This window comes from Fistularia commersonii, chromosome 1 (assembly GCF_037954325.1).
Source record: "Fistularia commersonii isolate RoL2024-O1a breed Wild chromosome 1, RoL_Fcom_v1.0, whole genome shotgun sequence".
NCBI lineage: Eukaryota > Metazoa > Chordata > Actinopteri > Syngnathiformes > Fistulariidae > Fistularia > Fistularia commersonii.
The window spans coordinates 19,398,573-19,424,359 of NC_141284.1; the positions used below are offsets into that span (position 1 = coordinate 19,398,573).

At 54.3% G+C, this 25,787-nt stretch overlaps 3 protein-coding genes and 1 long non-coding RNA gene across 4 annotated transcripts in view; 2 read left to right on the forward strand and 2 right to left on the reverse strand.

The window, feature by feature from the left end:
* Positions 1-11,493, forward strand: part of mnat1 (MNAT1 component of CDK activating kinase) — a 29,210-nt gene extending 17,717 nt beyond the window's left edge. Inside the window, exons 7-8 of the mRNA XM_086152943.1 lie at positions 549-670; positions 11,279-11,493. Of these exons, the coding sequence (XP_086009069.1) occupies positions 549-670; positions 11,279-11,399 (243 nt within the window). The 3' untranslated portion in view covers positions 11,400-11,493. The remainder of the gene's footprint in view (positions 1-548; positions 671-11,278) is intronic.
* A 10-nt stretch (positions 11,494-11,503) lies between these two features.
* Positions 11,504-15,265, reverse strand: trmt5 (tRNA methyltransferase 5). The gene is made up of 5 exons (XM_086152956.1): positions 15,228-15,265; positions 14,573-15,138; positions 13,502-13,626; positions 12,770-13,409; positions 11,504-11,711 (listed from the first exon to the last, which is right to left on the reverse strand). The coding sequence occupies exons 1-5, from the start codon at positions 15,233-15,235 to the stop codon at positions 11,647-11,649; spliced, it is 1,404 nt and encodes a 467-aa protein (XP_086009082.1). The 5' UTR covers positions 15,236-15,265; the 3' UTR covers positions 11,504-11,646.
* A 103-nt stretch (positions 15,266-15,368) lies between these two features.
* slc38a6 (solute carrier family 38 member 6) lies at positions 15,369-25,207 on the forward strand. The gene is made up of 16 exons (XM_086152968.1): positions 15,369-15,598; positions 17,206-17,336; positions 17,410-17,483; positions 17,827-17,879; positions 18,210-18,249; positions 20,094-20,172; positions 22,001-22,086; positions 22,162-22,220; positions 22,301-22,372; positions 22,774-22,830; positions 23,190-23,269; positions 23,377-23,477; positions 23,552-23,676; positions 23,813-23,957; positions 24,231-24,325; positions 24,504-25,207. The coding sequence occupies exons 1-16, from the start codon at positions 15,506-15,508 to the stop codon at positions 24,585-24,587; spliced, it is 1,374 nt and encodes a 457-aa protein (XP_086009094.1). The 5' UTR covers positions 15,369-15,505; the 3' UTR covers positions 24,588-25,207.
* On the reverse strand, positions 16,392-21,871 carry LOC147237722 (uncharacterized). The gene is made up of 4 exons (XR_015106632.1): positions 21,822-21,871; positions 17,764-17,919; positions 17,391-17,467; positions 16,392-16,594 (listed from the first exon to the last, which is right to left on the reverse strand). It is a non-coding gene; the product is annotated as an uncharacterized LOC147237722 (long non-coding RNA).
* Positions 25,208-25,787: the final 580 nt, after the last annotated feature.

A 25,787-nucleotide genomic window follows, 5' to 3' on the forward strand; every position in this document is an offset into this window, starting at 1 on the left:
CGTGATCTAGCGAACCCGCTCATTCGTTCCCATCGCCTTGACATGTAATTTCAGTCCTCCTCGCATTTGTAAAGGTCGGATCTGCGTCCTCGTTTTGGTCGTCGGGTAGAAAAGGAAAGCTCTTCCTTCTGGATCGAGAGGTTCTGAGGAGAAATAACTTCTGCTGCTTCATCCCACAAAGTGTTTCAGTAAGGTTGCTCTTATTTTGTTTTCTAGAGTCATTTTTTCCCAGCGGCCCGACCGCAATGATCCTCCGTTGATCAGATTTCCAGCCGGAATAGTTGTGCAGTTGCCATCGCCGTGACAACCACAGAAACATGCTCGGTGGTGGAATCGTTCAGGTTACTGTTAAACAACAACTCTGACTGTCGAAAGGAGGAGCTCCTCTCTGAACCAGTCCATCTAGAACCGAGGGGGTTATTGGTGTTGTTTGATTGACACGGAGGATTTTTCTTTTGAAATCCGCCTGTGTCATCATGATAGCCTCCCTGAAACGGTGAGTATTGTTCTGTGTCAGGCTGACTTGTGTTCTGCTTTTGTCTCTCCAGCAGCAGACCGTGTCTCTCAAGGCTGTGCCCCAGCTGGATGAAGCCCTCTACCAGTACAGGCCTCTCCTTGTGGAAACCTACGGACCGCCAGTGCCCGACCTGGAGCAGCTGGGCAGACTCGGGTAAACCTGTGTTTTTACACTTCCGTCATAGGAGCTCCACACTTGTAGCAACTTAAGATTCACACGGGTGCCAGCAGAGTGGCTCCGGGGTCAGGTGTCAACCGGTCGCCGGGCGGCAGAGAAAAATACTTTCAAGCTGTTCACGGTGTTGAGTTTGAAGATGTGACTGCTCCTATTCCCAGCGATTGCTAGAAAGACGGGGGGGGGCGGTGAGAATGTTCAGGATCGGATCAGGATGAAGCAACAAAACCCCATGACGAAATGGAACGATCCATAGAAGCAGACCGTGTTTGTCCAAATGTAGAAACTCTCAGCACATTTCCTTGAAGCTGGACGTTCCAGCTAGCTCAAATGGTACAGTGCACAACAACGCGAGCAGGAACCGGCAACGCTTTGGATGCGAGGCTTGTGTTGGGGTTTTTGGGTCGGGAACCGATGAGCTCTGCGGTCAATTCCACAGTCTGCTATGGCAACTAGCGGCGAGCGTGTACAATGACATTTGGCATGGATTGTGACAGGCTAAATCTGGCTATGGCTGCTATTTTCTATAGCATAGCATTTGTGTGTGGTATGGATGCTCGACTCTTTTGTCCCTGTCCTGATTTGTAGTGAGAATACAGCGTCGCTGTTACACGACCCTGTCCTTTACTAGAGTGCACACAGGGCCGGAGTGACAGGAAGCTCACAATTAGAATTAATGGTGGGGCTATTTTTTGGTTTTATGGTCGGGTCAATTTTTTTTTTTTTTGTTTGAATGCAAAGGTGGAAGCAGCCAGAGCGCAGACCGGTTTATTTCATGGGGAAAAACATTTGCTTCACCACAGCATTTGTCATTCTCTGTAGTGGCAGCATTTTCAGCGGTCCTATCTGAGAGGCTGTGAAAGTGACATTCATGCATCTATCATCCATTCCACACCGGTTTCCCGAATCCTATAATAATCCCATGGAAATATAAATGATTTCAACTCTTTTCTTCTGCTCAGGTAAGTCATGTGCCAAGATACTCCTTGTCACTCCCGATTTTTCTCTGTTCTAGTGATACATCTTCATAATCTGTATTATCGAAGCAATAGAGGAAGGGAGGGAAGCAGCCACAGTGCCGCTGCAGGAAGGTCCATTAACACACACAGGAAGTGCATTCTCCCACAAATGCTATGGGCCAATCCGGCCGTGGCGTCATTGGCTCGATGCTCACCGAACGGCGGCGAGCCCAGCCCCCTGGGCTGGTGCTGTTGCCCGCCCACGTGTGGCCTCTTTTTATTGGGTGACAGAAAGCAAAACAGGGTCATATTTTTGGGGGGGCCGGGTTTGACTTTCAGCGCCACTTGGCTCTCAGAGTGACCTTGGTCCGGCCGAGAGGTGCAGATCCGGACGGATTGTCAGCATGTTTAGGAGAAGTGCTCCCGTTGTATCGTTCTTTATTCAATGGCTCTCTTTAGGCGAAGGAGCCACTGACTCTGGTGAAACAATCCCATTTGCGTAATTCCGTGGAAAGACGCCGACTTAAGGTGAAATGTTCCTGTTAAAGGAATACAGGGGAGTTTAACCTGAATAAGTGGCGTTTATTTACATTATGTATTCAGCAAAGTGCTGAGGTTCTACTTCTTTTTGCCAGGCTGATCAATATGCAGATGCAACACATCAGACAATTTTTGCTGCATACTGGGACTTGGGATGGGGGTGGGGGTGGGGGGGCGTTCGGAGATCCGGGAGGATGGAGGCTGTAGAGGAAAAACACTGCCATGGAGATAAATGAGGCTCGATTCAGCGAGGAACTCCGGTCCCACCGGCTGAGGCCACTGGCCCCTGCACAGACGGCCTCATTCACACAAACCTCAGCTCCCAAGATGCAACATGTCGGTGAGTAAGAGCGAGGAATGGAACGGACGGCTCTGCTCGGGCTGGAAATTTTGCAATTCAGCTGAAGTGTTTTTTCCACTCCGGCCCAACAGACAGTGCCCCTTAAAGCCGCCATACATTGTGTGCGTGGCGCACACCCACACTCACCGCGCTGACTGCACGCCAAACCTTCTGGCTGAAACACGCCGCCTGTGTGATGTGGTGTGTGTGTGTGTGTGTGTGTGTGTGTGTGTGTGTGTGTGTGTGTGTGTGTGTGTGCGCGTGGGGGTGGGGGTGGGGGAGGATGCAGACAGGATTGAAAGGGTGAAAAGTGAGTCCCCTGTGCTGAGGGTTGGACTCCAGCTCCAGTCCTGTGACCTGTGAAGGGAATACGCTTAAACGTGTGAGCAGATATGGAAGTGCCTGAGTGTGGATGAGGTGAAAGGGCTGCGAGGTTGCAGGTACTTATTTTAAAACATGGTTGTTTGTCTTGGTCGAGGCCCACAGTGACAGCAGCAACACTGGTGATTTGTCTTGGACGGAGCCATCAAGGGAGGCCGGAGAGTGGAGCTCACACGCCCCCTCCCTGGTGGCTTCTGGGCCTCCAGATCCGCTCTCTCACACAGGATGTCCAGCCGACGCTGGACCGACTGGAGCCACGCTTTCGCCTCAGCTGCGCCGCTGTGCCGCACTCTCTTTGCTTCTATCCGAGTGTCTTTCTCGCCTTGTCCCTTTACCCCCCGAAAAACCACAGGAGTGCTGTACGGCTGCCAGGAAAAAGAAGGGCCACACCTCTCTCCCTCTCTGTCAGCTGTACCTGAATAAATATGGGCTGAGCTGAGCTTTTATATTAAAGACAGCTGCCTCAATACTGGAATCGAGTAGCGGCTGCAACTTGGGCTTCCTGAAGTGCCTATTCAGCTTCACCCTCCGCATCCACCCTCTCGGCACGCACGCACACACACATACGGTACATATCCAAATAGTCCTGGGTGTGCATAGGTGCTTATGATTTACCACATTAAACAGAATTCCCACTCCATTCCGATCCAGAACTGCGCTGGAGCTCCCCGTTGCAAATGCACTCCTCGCTTTCACGGTGTGGAGAAAAGCTGTCGATAAACACGATCATAGGAGAAGTAAATACACTGTCTTAGAGCCCGGACGAACATATGGTGTTTACATTGCGGCGGCCGCGAGTCCCGGCGCACACGACGGCCAAGGCCAGAAGCGGTAGCCGTTCCACCCCGGCCCTCTCCCGGCTCGCCGGCGGATCCGGCCCGGACATGTGCACGTTACGAATACACGCAGAAAGGCAGGCGGCGGCAAACACACCAATAAACCCGTGTTTGCATTCCAGTTAATTTGTTCACGAGTGTACACACATATACACAGGGTACACGCGCGTGCACCGTTCTATTTTTGTTCCTGTTTGTATGAGTAAATGAGCATCTGGGTTTGCGTTTGTTTTCGACAAGAATACTTTCAAACTGACTGCGTGGGTGATGAAAGACTGGCTGGGATCTTGGACGGGGACGAATCGCGTGGGGGCGGGGGGCGGGGGTGTCTGCCGAGCATTGAAAAATTCGACTCAAACCTCAAGTGCTGACAATGAGCGCTAGCCAGAACAGTTGTTTGAGTTGGCCCGGTTCACCTTGAAATTAGCCCATCTCTCTCTGACAGAGGTTGCTCAATGCATTCAATTCCAATTGCTAGTGTGTATAATATTTTGGAAGTTTTGCCTCCTCCCCCACTCCACATCGCTTTTCTATAATTGGTGGAAAAAGTGAGGTTTCTCTGTTGCGGGGGCTTGTCAAGCATCCATCTTTTGTCAGCGGAGTGAAGGGGAGCAGCTGAATGAGCGGAGTGTTTAGTCTGGAGCTCCTCTCCTGGGGATGCACCTCTCCGCACAAGGAAGTAGTCCCTTCTCCCATCAAAACAAACGAAGGGTTAAACATTGGCGAGTCGCTTTCAGAGCACGCCGAGCCGTCGCTCGTCGGAATCTGCCGGAAAACGGGGCGGCCGAGTGCGGGCGACGCTCCGCATCCGCCTGGGTCCGTCTGCGTGTACACATGCGAGTGAAGCATAAATCAGGTGAGCACGCAAAGCCTGGCAATCCTTCACGTGTACTCAAAGGAGGCCTGCTCACTGTTCTGGTTGGGAGCCAGGGGTTGATGGGTCTCTGAGTGATGCTCCCCCTTCCCGTGTTCTTAAGCTCTCCCAGCGTCCCTTGGCATCGGCGCGTTAATGTGACAGCGATCGTCGTGTTTTGTCTGTCTGTGTCGCCTGTACTACGCGCTAAATGTCCCCGGCGGGAAGGATCCATCCAAGCCCTCGGCTCCTGGCAGTAGGCTTCGCTCGCCTCCGGCCGCCGTGCTGGCCCGAATCCAGGTCGAAGCGCTCCATCTTGGTAGCGCTGGCTCGGCCGACCAGAAACATTACCAGTGACCGTGGATTTGGCTCCGGCAGTCAGCGGGGGCCGCTAAACACGGTCCGGAGAGGACTCCCGTCCATCTGTACCTTCACTAAATTAGAGTATATGAGATTTAAATTGCATACAAATCATGGCGTCCCTCCCCGGCTCCTCTGTTCTCTCGCTGTGATGACAGCGCAAGTCAGCCTCAGTATTATTCTTTTTCTCTCAAAAGGTGGAGGAAGCTGTCCTCCAATGGCTTTCCCATGTTTGTCGGGTCCTCTGATCTCCGCAGGGTGTGTATCCATCCGGTGGGGCCGGAAAGGGTGGCGCGGCGGCGGCGGGGTTAGAGGTCACAGGCAACGCCGGCCCGGAGAAGCGGCGTCGAGGCATCGGAGTGCCGGGAGTGACAGGAGCAGAGTGATGGGACCTCAGAGGGAGCGCTCCCGTACTCTGGGCCTCAAACGGAGCTTTGATGCAGGAATTATGAGGTGGAGACCGAGGCGCCGGTTTGCGTGACCCCGGACGAACTCCCCGAAGAACAGCCTTTCATGTGCTTTTATTGCGATCGAACACTTTCTCAAGGTACATATTTCACTCTCATCAGCGCAATTAAAACACGCGGCGATGTTGCTAAATAGGGCTACGTGTGAGGAAGCGCCGTGCTCGGATCTTGCGTAACAAAAGGGCTTTCCCTCAAATACCTCTGGGTTGCTACCACAACCAAGACCCAAAGCTGAACTCGTTTTCTCAGATATCCGATTCCCTCCGGTCCTCCGCGCTCACTCCCTCTACTCGTATCCCCCGTGAGGAACGTCAGCGCCGTGGTCAGGTCTCCGATCATCGACGGAGCTCGCGATGTTGCAATTTGCATAGCCAAAAGAGATCGGGAGCCCCCCGAGCGAAGGCACAGGAACATCGATTTGACTTGCAAACCGGCCTGTGTCGACACAACGCTCCATCTTGGCTCCCCCTCCAGAGCTGCCGCCTCTCTTCAGCCCCCCGCCCCTCCGCTCGGGGCCGGCTCTCTTCATTACTAACCAGAAACAGAATGGAGTGCGGCCACCGTCCAATTCTCCTCCAGCCCCCGCCCAAGCCATTATCCCGTCTGTCTCAGTAAACAGACCATTAACAGACAGAGCTGGTGGAGGCCACATCACTATTGTTCTCCCTCCCAGAGTTCTGTGCAAATATTGATCTTCTCTTGAAGTCCGAGTCAAAATAAGCCGGCGCTGTAGTTGACTGAAGGCTTTTGTGGATGAGTCACTCCTGACGGAGCGGGCGGATGCATCGGGGGTGATGGAGCAGGACGCGCATTTGTCCTACGTGCATTCTGGTCCTCTTGAGGAGCGTCGCTTGTCATTTTATTGTCTTTCCTCTGTGGCCCAAACAGACCGGCGGTCTCCTGCCGACACGAGAGTGGCCAGGGAGACACCGGTACGCAGGGAACTCCAGGTTTATTAGCGTGATGGCCCCGGGCGGGGGTTTCTCTGCACAATTTTAACACCCTAATCTGCATGGAGGTTTCGGGAGCAGCTGCTCGCTCCGAGACCGCGTGTTTTGATTCCCGGCTCGACGGCACTTGTACGCGCGCATGCGCAAACACCCTTGTTTGTGTTCGCGCAGATGCAGCGCGCCCTGCCTCTGTCCTGGGCGAGGGGATTAGCTGGCTCATTTGCCCTCTCGAGAGCTGGATAAGGAAAACAAGCTCCCGCCAGGAAGGGCTGCGGGGACCTGATGGAGGAACCTCTCAGGTTTGGTGGATGATTATCACCCCCCCCCCCCCCCCCCCGTACTCCCGCCTAGATTTGTTTTCCTTCCAATTGCCCCCCCACACTGCCAGAGGTAACCGATACCTGTGGAGAGAGACTTCCCCTGAGAACAGTCTTTTCTCCTACATGGTGCAGGTGCTCCATTCCCAGAATACTATGTCTTACTGTCAAGGCTGTGTGAGTGTTTGTGTGTGTGTGTATATGTGTGTGTGTGTGTGCACGCCTCAAGCTAGCCGCCATTCACTAAACAGCATATGCACATGTCCCCATTTGGGTAATGATGACACTGATGTCATGTCATTATCCTCCCTGTTCAGTTCACCCCCCCCCCCCCCCCCCCTCTTCTCCCAGGGGAATAAGTTATCAAGTGGCGGCTCAGGAGACAACAGAGAATGCTCTCTGTATCAAGTAGCTAGCTGGGTGCGTGTGACAGGCCGCTGTGGTGATATGGAGGGCCGTTTGCCGGCCTCTTCTGCCCCCCTCAGGTGACACTCGGGAGGTGCAGGGCTCCGGGTAGACGCTCGGACCAGGAAGTGGAGTTGCAGTGAGTGTTTATTAGCAGCTCTGCTGCAGTGTGGTCCCTCCCAGACAAAAGCGAAGGCACTCTCTCAGCTGCCATTGCAGATGCAGCGGGGTGCTCGCCCTGGCGGCAGCTGGGAGGCTGTCGATCAGCATCTGCAAGCACTCCAAAGCCCCCAAACACATCCGCCCCGAACTCTGTCAGTGGTCCCTTCCTGCTATCCACCTCACCCTCTCCTGGGGCTCAGGATGGAAGGCTCAGCCTGTCACAGTGGACGATAAGACACGTGATTATGGATCTTCACGAGAATATGATGTAATCCCACTGGGGCCCCACCTCTCTCTCGCTTTCTGTCTCTCACACACACACACACACACACACACATGGTAGGACCTGAGCTAATCCTCTGGACAGTGGGCAGCTAATGGGCTGAGGATCTGCCTCACACACTGGCACATCCCTGAGGTAGTTGCGTTCAGGGGGAAAGATTGTGACCTCTGACCCGCGGTGCTGAAAGGCCGCTGTTGACGGATATGGTATACCTGTGAGAGCCTCTGTGTTGTACTCGTCGGCAGGGGTTTTGTTTCTGGCCCCCGCCGTGGACTGGTCCACATCTTCTGTGGCCTGCCGGATGGACATTAGCGCGGACGGTTCTGCTCTCAGATAAACAGGAGTCGTGTTTCTGACACGTCGGCGCCGAAGCACACGTTGCACGGCTACCTCCCGCTTTCCCTGCGCCGCGAGTTTCACGGGGGTACATTTTCTCTCTGGGTGGAGGAGGGAGGGGCAGACGGGGCAGCAGTGCTGCGAGGGAAACCTGAGCTGCCTGAGGAATGCGGGGGGACCGGAGTCGGGTTTGGGGGCGAAGGAGGAGGGGCGACTTAAGGGGTAGGATGGGTGATTAGGGGGTGACAGCTGAGTGCTGACCCCTCTATAATGACAAATCATCTGGCAGGTGTGTGGCACCCCCGCCCCCGCCGCATCGTTCCCAGGCCAGGAATCCTCAGCCGCGGCCGGAGCCCTGTGTTAAAGGAAGACTTCCGGGCTTTCTGCCCCGAGCTCTCAGCACAAGAGTCTAAGCTGCTTCTTTAATAAACACTCCTAATGAGGCTGCGGTCCTTGGGCTGCGCTGGGGTTTATTGATTTGTCTTTGTAGACTGTATTTTCCCCTCTCGGTTTTGGCTCCAGCCAAAGTCCTGCCCGGGACGGCGGTGAATCATACCGACGACGGGCTGAATCCAAGGAGCTTTTGATCCTTTGTGCTGTGAAAAGAAAAGGGCTGACCCCGGAAAGGCAAGGCTGCGGCGAAAGCAGACAGGTGCGGGGCCCGAGCCCATGCCGCCGCCGGAACCTGAAAGGGAGATCTTAGGGATGTTCGGAGCGTGTTTTCGCTCGCTTGCATACACGAGGCGTGCCGTGTTCCCCGGACAGCAGCTCCGAGCAGACTGTACGCACCCGGTGCGTGACACCGGCCAAAGCAGTCGGGTTAGCCTCGTGAGGGGCCGACGGGACGTTGTCTCCGACGCCCCCTTGTGAAATCACTGACGGGTGTGGACCGGTTGTCTGATAACATCCCCAGCTCCACGGCGGCCTTGCCGGTCCAAACTCAGAGAAGGGCCACGCGTTCTCAGCCGGAAATCACGCAGAACCCGCTGGAACATTTCAGCGCTGGGCTTTTCACTTTAGATTAGAGATAGGACCGCCTGGTGTTTTCCAGGCGGGATGGCGGGGGGGGGTAGTTCTGCGGTCCCGTTTGGAAAATCCCTGGCCATTATTAGCGTTAGCGGGAGATGTTGGCCAGGTATTCAGAGTTCCAGACCCAAGTGGAAAAAAAATGGCTGTGAACAGTTTTGATCCACCCATGTGACATTTGAAATTGCAGGACGGTAACAGCCTGCTTGATGGGATTATCCTCTGTAATTGGCTCTATTATCACTTACTTTGAATTGTACATCCTATAAAGCTGACTCTTGTGCTGCTGATAGGTCCAAAAGAACATCACTATGCCTTGGAGGCCACAGATGATGGCAAAAACAAAGAAGTCGGAGGAGGAGGGAAAAAAAAAAAAAAAACGTTTTGGCCGGACGTGTTTTCTTCCTTTCGGTGAGTTTACTCATGGAAAACCCCGGTCAGATCCGCGGCTGCCTTTGCAGGCTGACACACACACCGTGGCACTGTGTCACTCAGCTGTCTTCATCACCTGCACTCATCTTTTCCCGCTACCCCGAAGCGACATAATGGGCCGGTCCAGAGTGACCCATATTTACCCAATAATACGAGGCTTTGAAAAGACCCCTATCGAGTTGCAGCTAATGCTCCGGCGGGGCCCGGAGAGTGAAAGATGTTACCGGCCGAGCGGCTTGGGTTTCAGCGCTCTGTGAACAAAAGGCACTCGGGTCTTCAGAGGGAAGAAACGGGGGGGCATCAGAGAGTCGCGGTAGCCCGCCGGGCAACCCGGTGTTGCGCCGATGCTGCGGGTGGTAGCCGCCGCACCTTTTAAAGCGGTTCGTGCCTTCGCCGTCGGCCACCTGGCCCGTTCCTACCGACCCGCAGAGGCGAGAGCGGCCCCGGGCGCCGAGTCGGCCGGCTTCTCGAACGCAACCGAGCTCGCCCGGTCGTAGGCCGCGGCCCGGTGGAAGGATGAGAAGCAAAACCATGATTTCACCTTGTATCCTCCCTCCCTTTGGCTCTCCCCACCCCTCCCCCAGCGCTCGCTCACGCTCTCCCTCCACCCCCACCTTCATGTTCCCTCTCTGCTCTCCTGCTCTCCTTAGGGGCAGGCGCGTATAAAGTTACACAGAGCTCTCAGCTTTCTTGGAAGGAATGACCACATGAGTAGCTTGGGGATTAGATTAGCAGGAAGAGCAGACTTAGCTGGGCTGTAAATAGCCCACTTTTTTCACCATTAAAAAGGCCCAGTACAATATAATCAATAGATAGCACTCATCTGATGCAGGAAGCCATATGAGAAGACCTCCCTCAAGTGCTCTGAAGGACAGGCTACAGCAGGGTGGACCTAATGAAGTTATTATTAATCACCGGGCCTCCTGTTTTGAACTTGTGCGTTGTTTGTCTAGTGGGCGCTGAGTGGCCTTTCTGAGCCCGACTCGACTAACGCCTCCGCTCGCTCCCGGAGGCTCCGGCGCCGCGCCACCGGCGTCCGAGGAGCCCCGCCGAAGGAAGTTCCCACCGGTAGGAAACGCGGCTCGTCGAATCAAAGCGACGGGGGCGAAGAACGATGCTCTCATCGTGCGGTTTCACGCACGCCTCCCGTCATTGTGTCGGCCTCCCGTTCACACGCTGGCCTCGGCTCTTTGTGTCCCCGAGCCTCCCCACAAGTGTTAGGTTACTCTGTAAAGCAGCTTGAACGGGCACAGAGACCACAGAGGGCCGTCTGTGCTCGCCACTCTTGTCCCACTTTGAAGTTGGCTCGGCCCACGGGACCAGGAGTGGGGAGGAGGGCCGGGGGGGCCGACCGGGGGGGGGAGGCCGTCACTCGTCTTCGCCGTGAACCATCCCTGCTGAGGAGGCAGCGTCTTTGCTTTTTTAGCTTCGTCAGATGCCACAAAAGTAGTAGCAATGTGTACACTGTGTGTGTGTGTGTGTGGGTGTGCGGGTGCGCGCGCACCGGGTGAGGCTCCCTCCATGACTGGCATCTGTGACTGAGGGGACAACGGCAGAAACTCACAGCTCCACTGTTTATCCTCTACTTTTCCAGAGGGAAAATAAACAGTGCCTTTGGCTTGGCCTTACAGGACACATCTGGAAATCTGGAAGCACTTAAAACATAAGAGACACCTATAATACTTTAATAGAGCCGTGTTGTAGAGGCTTTCAGGCACAAGGTGTTCCAGTGTTAGCGTACGGGTACGTCTGTCATCGCTGATCTCATCAAAGGGGCACCGAGTCCCGGAGCGCCAGGGAAAATAACTCCGAGTGTGGATTTAAATGAAGAATAAACTCGCTCTACATTTGCTACTTTACAAAGCAGCTCTGGGCTGCCAGTCACCCCAGTGTATGTTGCATCTCTGAAGGAGGATGTGTGTGTGTTTGTGTGCGCACAGGTATCTGAACCACGTGCGCGCTGCCATGCCACAAGACACCGCCGGAGGATACACCTCAGCCTTGGCGTGTCACCGGGCCATCCAGGACGCCTTCAGCGGCCTGTTCCCCTGGAGGGACTGAGGTCGTCGCTGCCACGTATGTCCACCAGGGGGGTCGGCAGTGAGTTCACGTGTACATTTGACATTTTGTTAATTTTATAAATAAATGGCGAAAAGCACCGCAGGTTTACGTCATCATTCGGGTTTATTTAATAACGCCGTCGTGGGAGCCGCCTCGGAGGAACAAAAAGAGAAAGGACGCGGCTCCGGTATGAGTAAAGGTAACAAAAGGACGATGACATTTCCATTTCAAGTGCCGAAGCTTGTTACTATGGCGACGGTTCCGCTGGTCCTTCACACCTCGGCCTCTTCGGGGCCGGTTCATCGGCAGGCTCTGAGGGGATATTAAATACGGTTAGGAGTGTATTTGTTCTGGGAGACTTCCTGTAAGAAACCCAGAATTACATTCTTTATGAAACGCGATACCGACGATGAATTTGAAAGCTGGGACTCGACTTGTCCTTCCAGAGCGCTGGCTCATGGCTTTAGGCTTTGCACAGACTACCTGGCCGTCGGCGCACAGCAGTGGCGGCCAGGTTGAAGGGCACGAGAGCAAGAATACCGACGGAGGAGTGGCTCCGGCCCGCACTGACCCACGTGCTGGGAGAAAGGACGATGCATTACCAGCCGCGCCTCCTCTATGTAATACTATCCGCTTCCTGCTCCAGCCAGCCCTCACCTTGCTTCTCGTGAGCATTATGTGGGCGAATCAAAGCCGCATTATCAATCGCATGAATAATTAAATGTATAAACGAGTAACCAGACAGGCGGCTCCGCAGAGAGGAGTGACTGTGAGACAAAGACGGCAGGAAAAGAACCATCACCATCTCCTAGTTTGTCCTTCCACACAATATTGGAAACATGTGTGGCTGGAGGAACATGTTCCCGGTATTGAGATTAAGGTCAGATGGGGGGGGGGCATTCAGTATATGCTTCTTTTTCTCAGGTAATAATTGACCCCATGTTATGCAAATAAAGACGTGGCGGCGGCTGCCGGGGCTCTCGGCTCTGCACCGGCCTCACTGTAAGGTCAGCGACGTGCACGTCACTGAAGCAGGTCCAGGTCAAGAGAGAAGAGCCTCCAGGCGGGACCGGCTCACCTGAAGGCGTTGTGATACACCGTTACAACGGGGTTCTGGAATGGGCATTTCATTGCATTGTTTTCAAACGCAGGGTAAAATGCCTTATGTGTTGGGAGAACTGAAGGACCCGCCTGCAAACAAAGAATTCACGGGCATACGGACAGACCGTTGGAAGCCCGGATGAAGGTTCCAGCATCTTCGTCCCTGTGCTCATCGAGACTCGATCAGATACTGCAAAGCGGTCTCGGCCGATAGACGCTCAGTGCGTTGTTATTTATGTTTGTGAACATCTCCGTGGACTGATTCTCACCTGTCTGCCTGAGATCCCGGGTGAAGACCACTTCCTCGGGGAGGGTGAATGTTATGCACATCATGTCTTTGTTGGGCGCCACGTTACGCACAAAGTGCAGGGAGCACCTGTCCTCCAGCGGAAAGCCGAGGCTGCCGGACGCCCGCTCCACCATGTCTTTCTGTGGGTTTTCGTCTTTGGAGAAGCAGTAGCAGTGCACGGTGGGTAGCTTCTCACCGCACGGGGGCTCATCCTGCAGGAGGCCCTTGAAGGAGTCCAAAAACTCCAGAGCCAAGGCGGGCAGGTTCATCACTACGTGGACGCTGACTTTGCCCTTCATCAGCGCGGGCAGCTCCTGCTTCAGCGGCCCCCGGATAAATGCCCTGCCGTCCAGGCTGGAGGCTTTGACTTTGCCCTCCACTTTATTGACTTTGCAGTTGTGCCGCAGCCATCGGTAGGACTCGGGGTTGAGGTCGTTGGCGAAAACGGCGGCGCCGGAGCGGGCGGCGGGAACGGCGAAAGGCCCGACGCCAGCGAACACGTCGAACAGCGTGTCGCCGCGTTTGAGGAGCTGCACGATGCGCTGATGCTCGGTGCTCAACCGAGGGTTCCAGTACACACGGGAGAAGTCGAACTCGTAGGTCACGCCGTTTTCCTTCACCTGCACAGCACCGGGAGAGACGATTGGACGGGGTTCCGTGGAGATTCGCGCATTTGAGGACAGCGGACACCGACGCTTCTAGTTCAACCTACTTTTGCCAGCATGTTCTCCTCTCCGGCGATCACCTCCATCTTGAAGTTGCGGTAGGTTGAATCGATTATGTTTGTCTTATGGACGACGCAGGTGACACCGGGGTTCTTGTCCATAATGACCTGACCTGCAGTGGGACAGCAAAGGATATTTCTAATAACCTCCGTGTTTCACGGGGAGTGAAGAATAACGGGCATAATTATCTTCTAAAAGCTCCGGCCGAATCATTGTTACTGCGAACCCGGTCAGCAGCCACAGCGAAGGAGCAAACACTTCCATTCTGTTGCTTTCTCTCCAGACAGTCGTCAGTAATCCCTGGCTGGCCTCGCCTCGCCTCAGCCTCGGGGCCCCTCAGCAGCAGCTGCAAAGGCGGGGGGGGGGGGACGACTACAGCTTTCGAACTTTTAAAAGGCAAAAGCCGACTTCAGTCAAAAAAAAAAGAAAAAATTAAAAAGAGGATGACTGGCAAATACATTATATCCTCAGTTGTGGGTTTTAAGCCAATCGTGGCTCGCGAGTTCGAGCTCTGCTCGGTGCCACGTCTCTAACTGTGGACCAGGGATGTAGAAAAGGAGGATTTGAAGCGTAAACAGCGGCCTTAGGACACAGGACAGCGGCGCCGGTGGACGCCGACGCGCGGACAATAAAACCCCGGGGCATCTGTGTGCTTTTCCTGACTGGTAGACGTCGCATCGATCTGCTTTAAGAGGAGAACGGGGCCGCTTGGCCTCCAATGCCACTTTCATTTTAACATATAAGACTACTAATTTTTCTAAAGCATCATCCAATCAAAGGAAGTTGCAACTGCAGTTTTGAACATTTAGCTTGTTTGACACTTGAATGTTAGAAGTTCAACAAGCGTGCCAGGTTATAGTCTGAAGATTAGCTGCAGGTTTCAAATGTCCGGCTTGCTATTGCGGTCGGGCTCCCATCCCTGGACAACGCACCATCATTTTCACACCTGGCCTTCTCCTGAAGAGGGCTTTCCCTCATCATCTCTACGTCTCAGCCTGGTTTAGAAGCGCTCCTGGAATGAATGCTCTCCACCCACAGCTGCGGTGCTGTCCTCTCACCTATGAGGCTCCTGTAGGGGAGCTGGTGCTCCCTCAGGTTGAGGTGCGCGATGTGCCCCACCCGGCTGAACCCGGAGGTTACGTCCTGGCCCCGGGGCAGCACCGCCTCCAGCACCTCCTCGCTCTTCAGGTTTTCGTAGGTCAAGCTCAGGTCGTGGAGCTGCAGCTCCTCCGTCGGCACCTCGTAGGACCTCAGAGCCTCCAGCTCGGCCTCGCTGAAGGAGGCCGGGGAAGACACCCGGTGGGGGTCCAGCAGCACCGCCCGGAAGTCGGGGCTGCCCCCGGTGTCGGGCACAACCCGGGGCACCCCCGGCCGCTGGATGGTGGACTTCTTCAGGCTCTTCAGCACCCGGCTGAGGACCCGGGTGGGCACCCGCAGGGCGGGCACCGATACGACCCGGGCGAAGGCATCTCTATCCAGGCGTGTCATTCCGCGGACCCCCGCGGGCGGCGTGTACAACCCGGGCTCCATGCTGCTCGTCCGCTCGGCTGCCGCTGGGCGAAGGGCCGCCGGCCGCCTCGCTCTGCTTGCGATGGACACGGGCGGTACGAACCGGCCGAGGACCCTGCGGGAGAAGAGTCGCGGTTATTCACTTCATCCGGCCGGCGGAGACGCGCCGTTCGCCGGCAGCACTTTGGGAGAAGCCCCGCTCACCTTAGCATCCTCCAGCACGCTCCGCTACGTCATCGACCAGGGACGGGACGCCATGCGATTGGACGAGGCGGCCGTAGAGCGGCGCCGATTGGTCAATGAAAGCTGTGACGTTTACTACGCGCCGGAAAGGTGTCATGTGACTAGAGGGCTCGTCAACAACAACAACAAGTGGATAAGGAGAGGGTATAAAAGAGGAGAAGGAGAAGAAACTATCGTAACTCTCCGCCCCGACACTCTAGAAGGAAGACCGTATTCGAAAGGGCTCTTGTTAATTTAAAATGAGCATTAATGGAAACATAAACAGCGACTTATTCGCCGAGTGTGAGAATCAAGAACCAGAGAAGGATGAAACTACACCCTTGCTCTCCGCTGTAAGTACAGCTGAAGCGTCTTTGCAGGGAGATCACAGACTTCACAGTCTCTGCAGAAATCGGAAAAACAAAGTAAATCGTGAATAGTTAAATTTGCCTAGTTAGTGTTTTTAAGAGAGGCAGTGAAGTCAAATGGATTTTATGCCGATTTAAACAGCAAGACAAAGCACACTGTGGCATTTCCAATCCTAATATTTACTTCATGAATATATCCTATATTGTGTCTGTTTGGATATTCACCTGGGTTATGATTACTACTGATCCAACATAGTCGTGACTCCAAAGAGAGCCTCTGTCCACCTTCTCAATATGGTGCTCCTGCAGTAACTTAAATAGGTTTCAGAAATTATAACACCTTGTTGTTTTTTTCCCTTGGCGGCTCCAACAGCTGCAATGCAAGGCTCGAATTATTGGGATGAAAAGAAGGCAATATTTCAGAGGCCCCTCATCCATTCTGCATCGACGTCATAATCCCAGGTTAAGAAATCCAGTTTACATGTTTAAACTCAAGATCATTGAACATGCCGCGTAGAACATGTGATGTAATCGATGTTGAATGTGTCCAATTTGAAAGAGAGCTTTTTACCTTTGCATTTCAATCCTTCCAATCATGTTAATGTGTCCGACCATACATTTAAACCTTCTGCATTAGATGGAAACATCATGCATCACATTTCCCTGTGTGAAAATACACTTGCTATGATGCTCTGCTGCTTATACCTATAGTAATATGTGAGGTTATTAATGAGCAGATATGGAATAGATTCAGAGAGGGCTGGATTTATTTCTTCCTTAGTCTTCTCTAAGGCTCTCAGTTGTCAAAAATTGGTCTGAAGCCCCCTCACTCAGTTTGCGCTCATTGTGGGTCCGTTTAGACGCTGCTGATGTAAACATTTGCTGATCTCATCAGTATTCAGATCTCCAGGATTCAGATCTTCAGGTCTTTAACGTTTGGGGGTCGCCAGAGAATGTTCTTCCTCAGTCTCACACTCTGACCTGTAAGTGGCAAACAGAAGGCAAGGTTTCACAGAATCCAGAGGCACAAAGTATTTGTTCTGCAAGATTGAGCAACAGTAAATGTGATGCAGGGGTCCCTCTGTGATCTTCTGGCTGAGGACCACAAGCACCTCGAACCAAGTGGCTTTATGATGACTCAGACACTGCTTTTTGTTTTGACGTTGTTTGCGAATGTATTTGAAAGATACGAGTCTCTGAGCGTCCGCTCAGGGAAGTAAAATTAAGCATAAACAGAGCAGCGGCCACTGACCACTGCGTGTTAACTTCCTGTCTAAGATGTAATGCCGGGTGACACCGGAGCTGCCGGTCGCCGCAATTCAGGATATCCCCTATTAGAGAGGTGGGTCAGTTTGGGCAGCTCCCGTCACCCTGAGCGGGGCAGCTGTTCTGCAGCCAGCAGCTCAGATCCTGTCCCCTGGTTCCCATCTCCATTCCCTGATCCGAAGGGCCTCTGCGGCGCTGCCCCATGAGGCCGCCCAGCGTTCTCCATGCGGTCCACAGCATTCCTCATAAAGCTGTTACAAAAATAATCCTGTTCTTTCCGCTCTGTCTTACGCTCATAACATGGCGCCCGTATTGTGTTTTTGTAGGGAGCGGGGGCCCGCAGAACAAGAGGAGCCTCCTTTGCCTCCTCTGTTTTCAACCTGATGAACGCCATCATGGGCAGCGGCACATTTGGGCTGGCCTATGCAATGGCTCACACCGGCATACTTGGGTTCTGGTGAGTTCCGCTCTCTTTATGTGCAGTGTTACAGGTTTCGGCACGGAGGCTGACCGTGGCTGTGTCCCCTCAGTCTCCTGTTGGTGCTCGTGTCCAGCCTGGCAACCTTCTCCATCCACATCCTTCTGAAGCTATGCGACCAAACAGGTGAGGGTTTAACAATGGCTCCTCAGTCTAACTTTAGACAGTCATTCCCTGTCAATTGGTGGCGTGCGTGCGTGCGTGCGTGCGTGCGTGCGTGCGTGCGTGCGTGTGTGTGTGTGTGGGAGGCACCCTTTACTCTAACTGATTAAATCAGTGTGAAAGAAATCTGCTTTGTGTATTCTCTCCTTTGAACCTCTTAATGGTGATTAAATCAGCTGATGTTGTTGTAAGTGTGCAGTCCACAATTAGATAAGATAAGACAAGAGCTCTTGATCAAACCTACCGCTTCCTGTGGCTTTCAATCAACACAGAGAATGTCTGAACGTTATTGGCTTGAATTCCGTAGGAATCAAATCATACGAGGATCTGGGAGGACGAGCTCTGCAGAAACCTGGAAAGGTGAGATCCTGACAGAGCGGAGATTCGCACGCATCAGCTCCTGGAGAGGAAAGAGGACTGTGTTTATGCAGACTCAGGTCACTGTCCGTTTTGGGTGTCACCCAAAGAGAAATCCTGGAAAATGTGTAGAAAAAAAAAAAAATCTACAATTCCCTGAAGGTCTGGGAGAAGTTTCCCTCTAAGTCAGAAGAAGGTGTTTTTTTTTGTAAAAAAAAAAAAAGGGGCGAGACAATTCTGTGCTGTCATACTTGGGCCTTTTAATAACCTGTAGGATATGTTCATTTCCCAAAGAAACCGAGACACTAACCACTTTCACTAAATGTCTTCAAGGTTCTGGTCGGAGTAACTATTGTCATCCAGAACATCGGAGGTAAGTCCGCTGCAGCTTGATGTTCCAATAGAAAGCCTTTCTCAGGTTCTGAGGTGGACCTGTGTGGTCTGAGGCGGCTCCTGCTGCTCAGGCCGTGCTAGTTGAATTCTGAGACTAAGAGCGCCTCCTCCTGGAGGTCAGGTCGCTCTCCAGGTGTCTTTGCAGTTATTATGCACATTCCCTGATAACCTTTGACCTCTTAGCTGCCGTCCTCTCGCCCCTCCCCTGGGCCCGAAACCCGACTTCTCGTCTTATTGATCACCGATGGTAAGCCCCCTCTCAGACTCTGAGTGTTGAGTAACTAAATGGAACCCCTCCCTTCCCGCCCCACTCCCCCGCTTTTGCCTGCAGCCCCCCCCCCCCCCCCCCCCAGGACGGCCCTCGGTCCCAAACTGCAGGCGGTGGAGGTAAAGCCTCCTCTGCAGCCATTAGTGGCACAGCTCAGTGGATTATTGCACTACGCTCTGGCATGTTTGTGGTTTTCCCAGCATGGGGCAGTGTGTGTGTGTGTTGTGTACGCCCATATGTGTGTGAGTGTCAGAGCCACTCCAGTGTGCATCTGTCTACACCTTAGGCCCCGTTTATAAGAGTGCAATTAGCTTCTCTCTGGTTAAACATTCATCTGTGCCACCAAAGGCTGATGGGCCAATTGACCTGAATTACTGTCCACGTCCAACCCTCCCAGCCGTCCCCTCCCTCACCCGAAATGAAATGGAAGTGTTCCCGTCCTGCTCTGCCCCCCCCCACCCCCCTCGCCATGCAGACAGTTCACGCTCTTCCTTTTGTTGTTTCCATGTTTTGCACGGGCTCTTCGTCAGTATTTGCTGCTCCTGATCCCAGTAACCCACTGCGTGACATTAACGCTCCGTAGGACGGCAGCGGCGGACACGCTCAGTCTACAGGCTCTGGGTTTGAACAGGCCGGCGGAAGGGTTGACCGTTCCCTGCCGTTCATCCCCCAAGGTGTCCTGGGTTCCTGCGACAGGCCTGGAATAATTTGGCCACGAATAAAGAAGCGGCGGCGTTTTGGGGCATCCCTGCTTCCCCGCGCCCGTTTACAGGAAACCTCCGAATCCCCCGCGATGGACAGATTGGTGCGGCCAGATTGGCGGGGTTAGCTGTTCTCAGAGTGAGTGTTCCTGTGTCTGTGTGGGCTGGAGGGTTATTGGAAGAATTTTCTTTCATAAACAAATACAGGATCTGGGGGATTATGGTCCGGGCTTAGAAAAAGTCCTGCCTCGGGCCAATAAGGTGCCGGCTAACGCCGACCGTGCCCCGATTCGCAGTCCCGCCCCCCCGCCCCCCTCGCCTTGCAACCCCGCGGTAGAGATTCGGCATCAGGAATGTCCTCCTCTGCGGATGGAATCTGCCCCCGGTGTTCTGGGGGCGAGCGTGACCCTCAGGAAGCGACCCCAATCTCGTCTCCCAATTGGCTGCTCGGGAGGATGCGGGAGCCTGTCAGAGGCTGATAGTATCCTGTTTCCTAGTGAGGCGGAGAAAGCCGAGAAATACCTGGATTAGCGTCAGAGATCATTATTGTTAGCATTCCTCCCCCTTAGCCTCCCGCCTCCCGGCTGCCGTTCCTTTACTCCGGCAGTCAGAAGATCTGCATAATGTCTGCTCCTTTGCACTGAGGGCTTTGCTGGTGATCCCCTGAGCTGCCCGCCCCACCCATGTGCATTAACTCAGAGCCCCAGTACCCCCGCATCCTGCTTTCCATTTCCTCGTGCTGGAACAGTGGTGTTGCTTGTGGCAGCCTACGGCCTCCTCGCCGCGTGTGTGTTTTGTCTGCTCATGTTTTTGAATACCGTGCACGCTCTGAACCCGCTTTTCCTTCTTCCGCAGCCATGTCATCGTATTTGTTCATCTTGAAGTCAGAGCTTCCCGCGGCTATCAGCAGCTTCTTGAGTCCGGACGGCCAAGGGTGGGTAACAGCCTCCTCCGCTTTGGGGAGAACCGGTCGCGAGTCGATCGCAACCGCGGTCAGAGCCGAGCCGGGCCGCTAGCTTTGCTCGGCAGATTAGCACGCCCGCGCTGTGATAACAAATGAGTCATTCCCGCTCCCCCGATGTTGTACATTATACCTTTGGCCTCCGAATAAGTCAGTCTTGACACGTCCACACTACAAGGCTACGCGGGCTGGAATTAGCCCGGCAACGAAATGCCTGAATAATGCGGTGGAGGAAGATCTCTCGCCAAGCCACATTATGCTAATACTTTGTGAGCGATTGCCGGGAAGCTCGCGCCGGGTGTTGCACAGAAAGGAGCGCGGCCAGAGGAGATGAGTCCGCGACAGCGAGACGTTCATTACCTTGTGTCTTCCAGCGGCCCACGCCGGCTGGCCTGCAACTCCCAGGCCTTCAGCGGAGTCCCCGGCCACAAGTGTCGCTTCTATCACTGGGTTATTGGCCACACTGGTTCAACTAAGAGTGGTTGCCACTTTCTGAGCGATCCGTCAACATCTGAATATTCCTCCCGCAGCTGTTTTGTGTTAGTGCTCTCCTTTCACCCCCAAATCTGTTGCACATGTTCCCTGGAATCAGACTGATACAAGGGGATATCGGTTTTGCCATTCTAATTACAGCTCACTGTTGAGGGAAACAAAACTTTTCTGTTAATGAGCGGCTTTGAGATGTTAACAGACACGTACTCGAGTCAATCACAGCTCGGACGGACCAGGGGATTCGTAGGCGAGCGCCGCACCCGCCGTCGGGCTCATTACGTCGGCACGGAAGAGACGCTCGTACGTGCGAGCTCGTGTTGTTCCATTAATGGGTACGCTGCGCAAACAAGGCTGTGTCCTGGACAGCTGTGAACGGAGATTGTGCTCCGTCGGCCAGATTTGCGCTGATCTTCGACACTTTGTGGAGATTGACTCATTGGCAGTGGCGCTCCGACCAGAACTTAGAGCTATTCTGCATCTCGTTATAGCGTGAAATGCTCCACATTTCATGGGTCTTCCAGGCCTTTACGGTAAGCCCGGGGCCTTGTGAGAAGGACTCCTAAGGCACTGAGGACTGTTTTCTACCTACCCGTATCCGCCGAATGAAGCCAGCTCCCAGCAGAGGTGGTTGGAGGGGACGGAAGGCGGGCTCACGGAGGACGTCGACTCGGCTTTTTCGGAAACAGTCCGGAATGCGCCGCGACGCGGGCCGAGAAGCAGCGGGGACCGGGGTAACACCGCGGCTGGGAAGTTGCCAGACAGGGGTTGGCCCGTTGACATGTCCCGAGCAGGTGCCGCTGACAGGCCAGGCCTCGTAAAGGGCGAGGAGACGGTTCTTCACGACCCCTCGCTGTAAGCGACGGCGCACCAGGCTGCTCGACAGAGCCCCGACCCCAGCGGAGCCGGGATGCCTTCCACATGCGTCACCCCAACCCCCCGCCCGCCTCCTCCCCAGGCTCCCCAATCCCGAATAAACCACCAAGGCTTTCCCTCAGCAAAGGAAAATATTATTCCCCCTCTCTAAAAACCCGGCAAGCGATATGTGGTCTGATCTGATGGAGCGACACAACCTTTGCATGTGAATTACATAATTGTTATGGTTTGCGAGGGCTAAAGCCCTTAACTCATACCACATGACGAATCCGTCGCTCCACATTGGAAGCACAAAATGGAGACAAATTTCCAGAGTCAGTCCTTCTTGAAGGAGCTCCACATTCATCTCCGCTGTCCCTGAAACTTCAGGGCGGTGATGTGGAGGTAGCGAATGAGCCCGTCTTATTTTAACTCCTGTCCTCTCCTTGTTTTCCAGGCCAGCCTGGTATGAGGACGGGAGGTTCCTCCTGATTCTGGTCACGCTCTCCGTCATCATTCCTCTGTCCATGCTGCCAAAGATCGGTGAGTAGACGGCCCGGAGGCTCGCCTGGCGGCTCCGCCCGCCGTCCGTGACCGCAGCTGTCCTCTCTGCCGCAGGGTTCCTGGGCTACACCAGCAGCTTTGCCATCTTCTTGATGTTGTACTTCGCAATTGTGGTGAGTCCTGCTCGCCTCGCGTGCCCGATGTGTTTCTGATGCTTCTCAGTTCTTCACACGTTGGGACCTTTGTGCCTCAGGTGGTGGTCAAGAAGTGGTCCATCCCCTGCCCCCTGCAGGACAACGTGACCACCCTCTCAGGTGCCGGCCAGGTAAAACAAAAGAAATCCGCTCCACCTTGTGCGCAAAATCCCCCCGCGGAGATCCCGGTCCGGACAGCGGACCGGCAGGGTCCTCGGAGAGCTCGGCAGACCGGGGTCGCTCAAGGGTGGGGCTCCGGGTGACGAGGAGCAGAGACAGCTTCGGAGCCGGCGTGCTGTGAAAGGCACCGGAAGGGAAGGAAGTTCAAGCGGCCCTGATTCGGCCTGGAAGCGACCTCTGACCTTTTTTAATACACAAAGCGGGGTCCAACTCCAGACATACATCTGTTAACACGAGGGCTTTTGTTTTCCTTGTCAGCCCTGCAGCCTAAGCGTTGAGCGGGCATTTTGCTTAGTCCTCTTTGCAGTAAGTCATGTCCTCTCAGAAATAACAGCGTCTCTCCTCCCTGCAGGTATCAAATTCCTCTGACTCAGAATGCACGCCCAAACTCTTTGTCCTCTCCAGCAAGGTATGTCTGAAAGCACGCTGCTCGTGCAGGATTAAGGAAAAGTCTCACCCATTCCTATGCGGGACCGACTTCATGTGACAGCGCGTTTGCAAGCGTGCACTGCACCTAAAGGCCATATGTGTGCGTAGCGTGCGGAAACACTTAAAGCAGGTGTCGGTTTCAGACGCACAAAAATAAGCGTTCCCCGCTATCGCGCCGCTACGGTGTGTGTTTGCGTCCTGTGCACGAGTACACGTAAGGACGCTCACTCCCGAGCTCTGTAGCAACGCGCTCAAAACCGAAATGGCAAACGCGGCAATACGAACCTCACCTTGACCTTGAAATCTTGCTAATAGCGCTGCTGCGGTGCTGTGTTGCAGAGCGCCTACGCCATTCCCACCATGGCCTTCTCCTTCCTGTGCCACACAGCCATCCTGCCAATCTACTGCGAACTGGACCGGTCAGCAGGGCGGCGAGTTCCGGCCGCACTCCGTCTTCCGTTCCCAGATCTTTTAATGTCGTGTGTGAAGGTCAGACTCGACTCAGCCTCCCGACCCTCTCTTTCAGTCCGACCAAGGCCAGGATGCAGAATGTTGCCAACGTCAGCATCGGCCTCAGCTTCCTGCTGTACGTGGTCTCGGCCCTGTTCGGCTACCTGACGTTCTACGGTGAGACGCGGGGACGCTCGGACGCCGGCGGGGTCGGCGTCCTGTCGGAGCCTCACTGTGCTGTCCCTTCTCAGCGCGTGTGGATTCTGAGCTGCTGCTCAGCTACGACAAGTACCTGCCACGGGACGTCATGGTGATGGTGGTGCGTCTGGCCGTCCTGGTGGCTGTGCTGCTGACCGTCCCCATCATCCATTTCCCTGTGAGTCCCAGCTCGTCGATATTCTCCTCAAAGAAAGGGGAGAGAGGAATCCGAGTGCTCCTTCCTCAGCCCCTGAAGCCTCTTTTGTTATCACTCGAGGTGATTGACTCCGTGTGTGTGTGTGTGCGTTCTCCAGGCTCGGAAGGCTGTGATCCTGATGCTGCGTGAAGACAGACCCTTCTCCTGGCCGATCCATGTCGTGACAACCCTCAGCCTAGTGGCCGTGGTCCTGATGATGGCCATCTTTGTCCCTGACATCAAGAATGTGTTTGGCCTCGTGGGTGGGTGGCGTGTCTGGACGACCTTTCAGAATCTGTTGTGTCCACCATGATCAGAAATATTGCTCCCCGATCGTTTTTTTTTTTGTTCTTTTTTTCCGGCGACATTCGAAGCCTCCTGAAGGGCTCGGAGGTCGATGTCTCTACGATCGATCCCCGCGACTTAGCTCGGCCTCATGCATCATTCATGGCGGCTCAAGGGTTCATAAAGCTGCCTTCTGTCATCAGAGACGCTCGATCAGGTCCGTCTAACCTCCCGTCCTGTTTGCTCCTCAGGATCCACGACGTCCAGCCTCCTGCTGTTTGTTTTCCCCGGCATCTTTTACCTGAAGGCCGGTCGACAGCCGCTCACATCTGCCACCTCCATCGGGGTAAGAACACGCGGCTGTGATTAACGCCGCCCGAGGACGGCGAGCTCCCCGCGTCTGCTGCCGCTTTGCAGGCGGATCGCTGTGCTGAGCTTTGTTTTGTTGTTGAAGTAACAAGATATGGAGACAATTTCCTCTTTGGTAGTGACGCTAACGTGCGTGTGCGTGTGTTGTTATGCAGGCACTGGCTTTGGTGGTCTTCGGCTTGATTATGGGAATCATCAGCTTTTCTGTCATCGTCATCACGTGGGTGCAGGGACCATAGCCCCCCCCCCCCCGCCCTGACCAGGATACATGAGAAGAGCTAAAGCTAATGAGCAGCGAGGGACCAGATAGATGGAAAGCAGCGTCCGCTCAGGCACAGTATCTGCACAAAAGCTCCAAACATGTTTCTGGAGCGTGAGCCATAAACAGGAATCAAACACGTGCGCTCCACCAGATCGGAGGTTCTCATTGTTTCTGCTCACTTTCTTCCGTCCACACTTCAAACCAAATTCGGAGGTGATTCTCTGCAAAGTGTGAAGCTCGAAGTGAGATTCTTCTGGACCTTCTCTCCGTGTGAACTTGAAGCCGGCGTGCTGACGGTGCGCCGCAGAGACGCGTGCTGCCGCGCAGTCTTAAAACATGGCCGACTGCTTTGTGTCTTATTTATGCGTGCTCGATTTTCATTCACACCTCTTGTTTTTAAATTTTAATCAAGAATGTCATTTCAGTGATCGTTGAAAAGCCGCCACCGCGGTGGGGGCTCCTCGGCCCGAGCGGGCTAACAGAAAGCTAACCCTCCCTAGCGCGGCGCGGCGCGGCGCGGCGCGGCGCGCTGCGACGGACTCAACCAAAGTGCAATAGTGTGTGATCAGTGTGTCATTAAAAGAATGCCTCCTCCCCGCCGGGGCTGTCGGCCTCATCAGTCTTAACGCGGCAAAGATGTGGCCCGCTATTTGATTGGCAGCCGCGGCTCCGATGCCGAGACCTGTTGTGCGGCGGGTTCAGCCCGGAGCTAATGAAAGCCAGATGCTCAGCACGTTTCTAATCACGTTGCTGTTTGGATTCATGCTGCCTGCAGAACCTACTGCTGCTTTTAATCGGAGGAATTAGGCAGCGCGGCCCCGCAGTCCCTGCAGAAAGCTGCAGCTGCCCGCTCTTCGCACCACCTTCAAGGAGGCTCCTCAGATAAGGGAAAGTCTGTGCCCCCCCGCCCGCATCCACAGAGGGGCACTCCCAGGGAGCCGCACCACTAAGAACACCCCGGGCTGTGTCATAATACCATTATCTGCGAGATGTAATCTGGATAGGATGACATATTCTGAGCCGTTCATAGAATTAAAAGTACCAATTCAACTTTGATTGTGCACATCTGGTGCAAGTACACCAAAATACTCCGTAGTGTGTACTTTGGAACCAGTGTAGAGCAGGAGAACCCTGCGGCATTTGGGGCAGCAGCGGTGCCGTGGAGGACGGAGCCTGA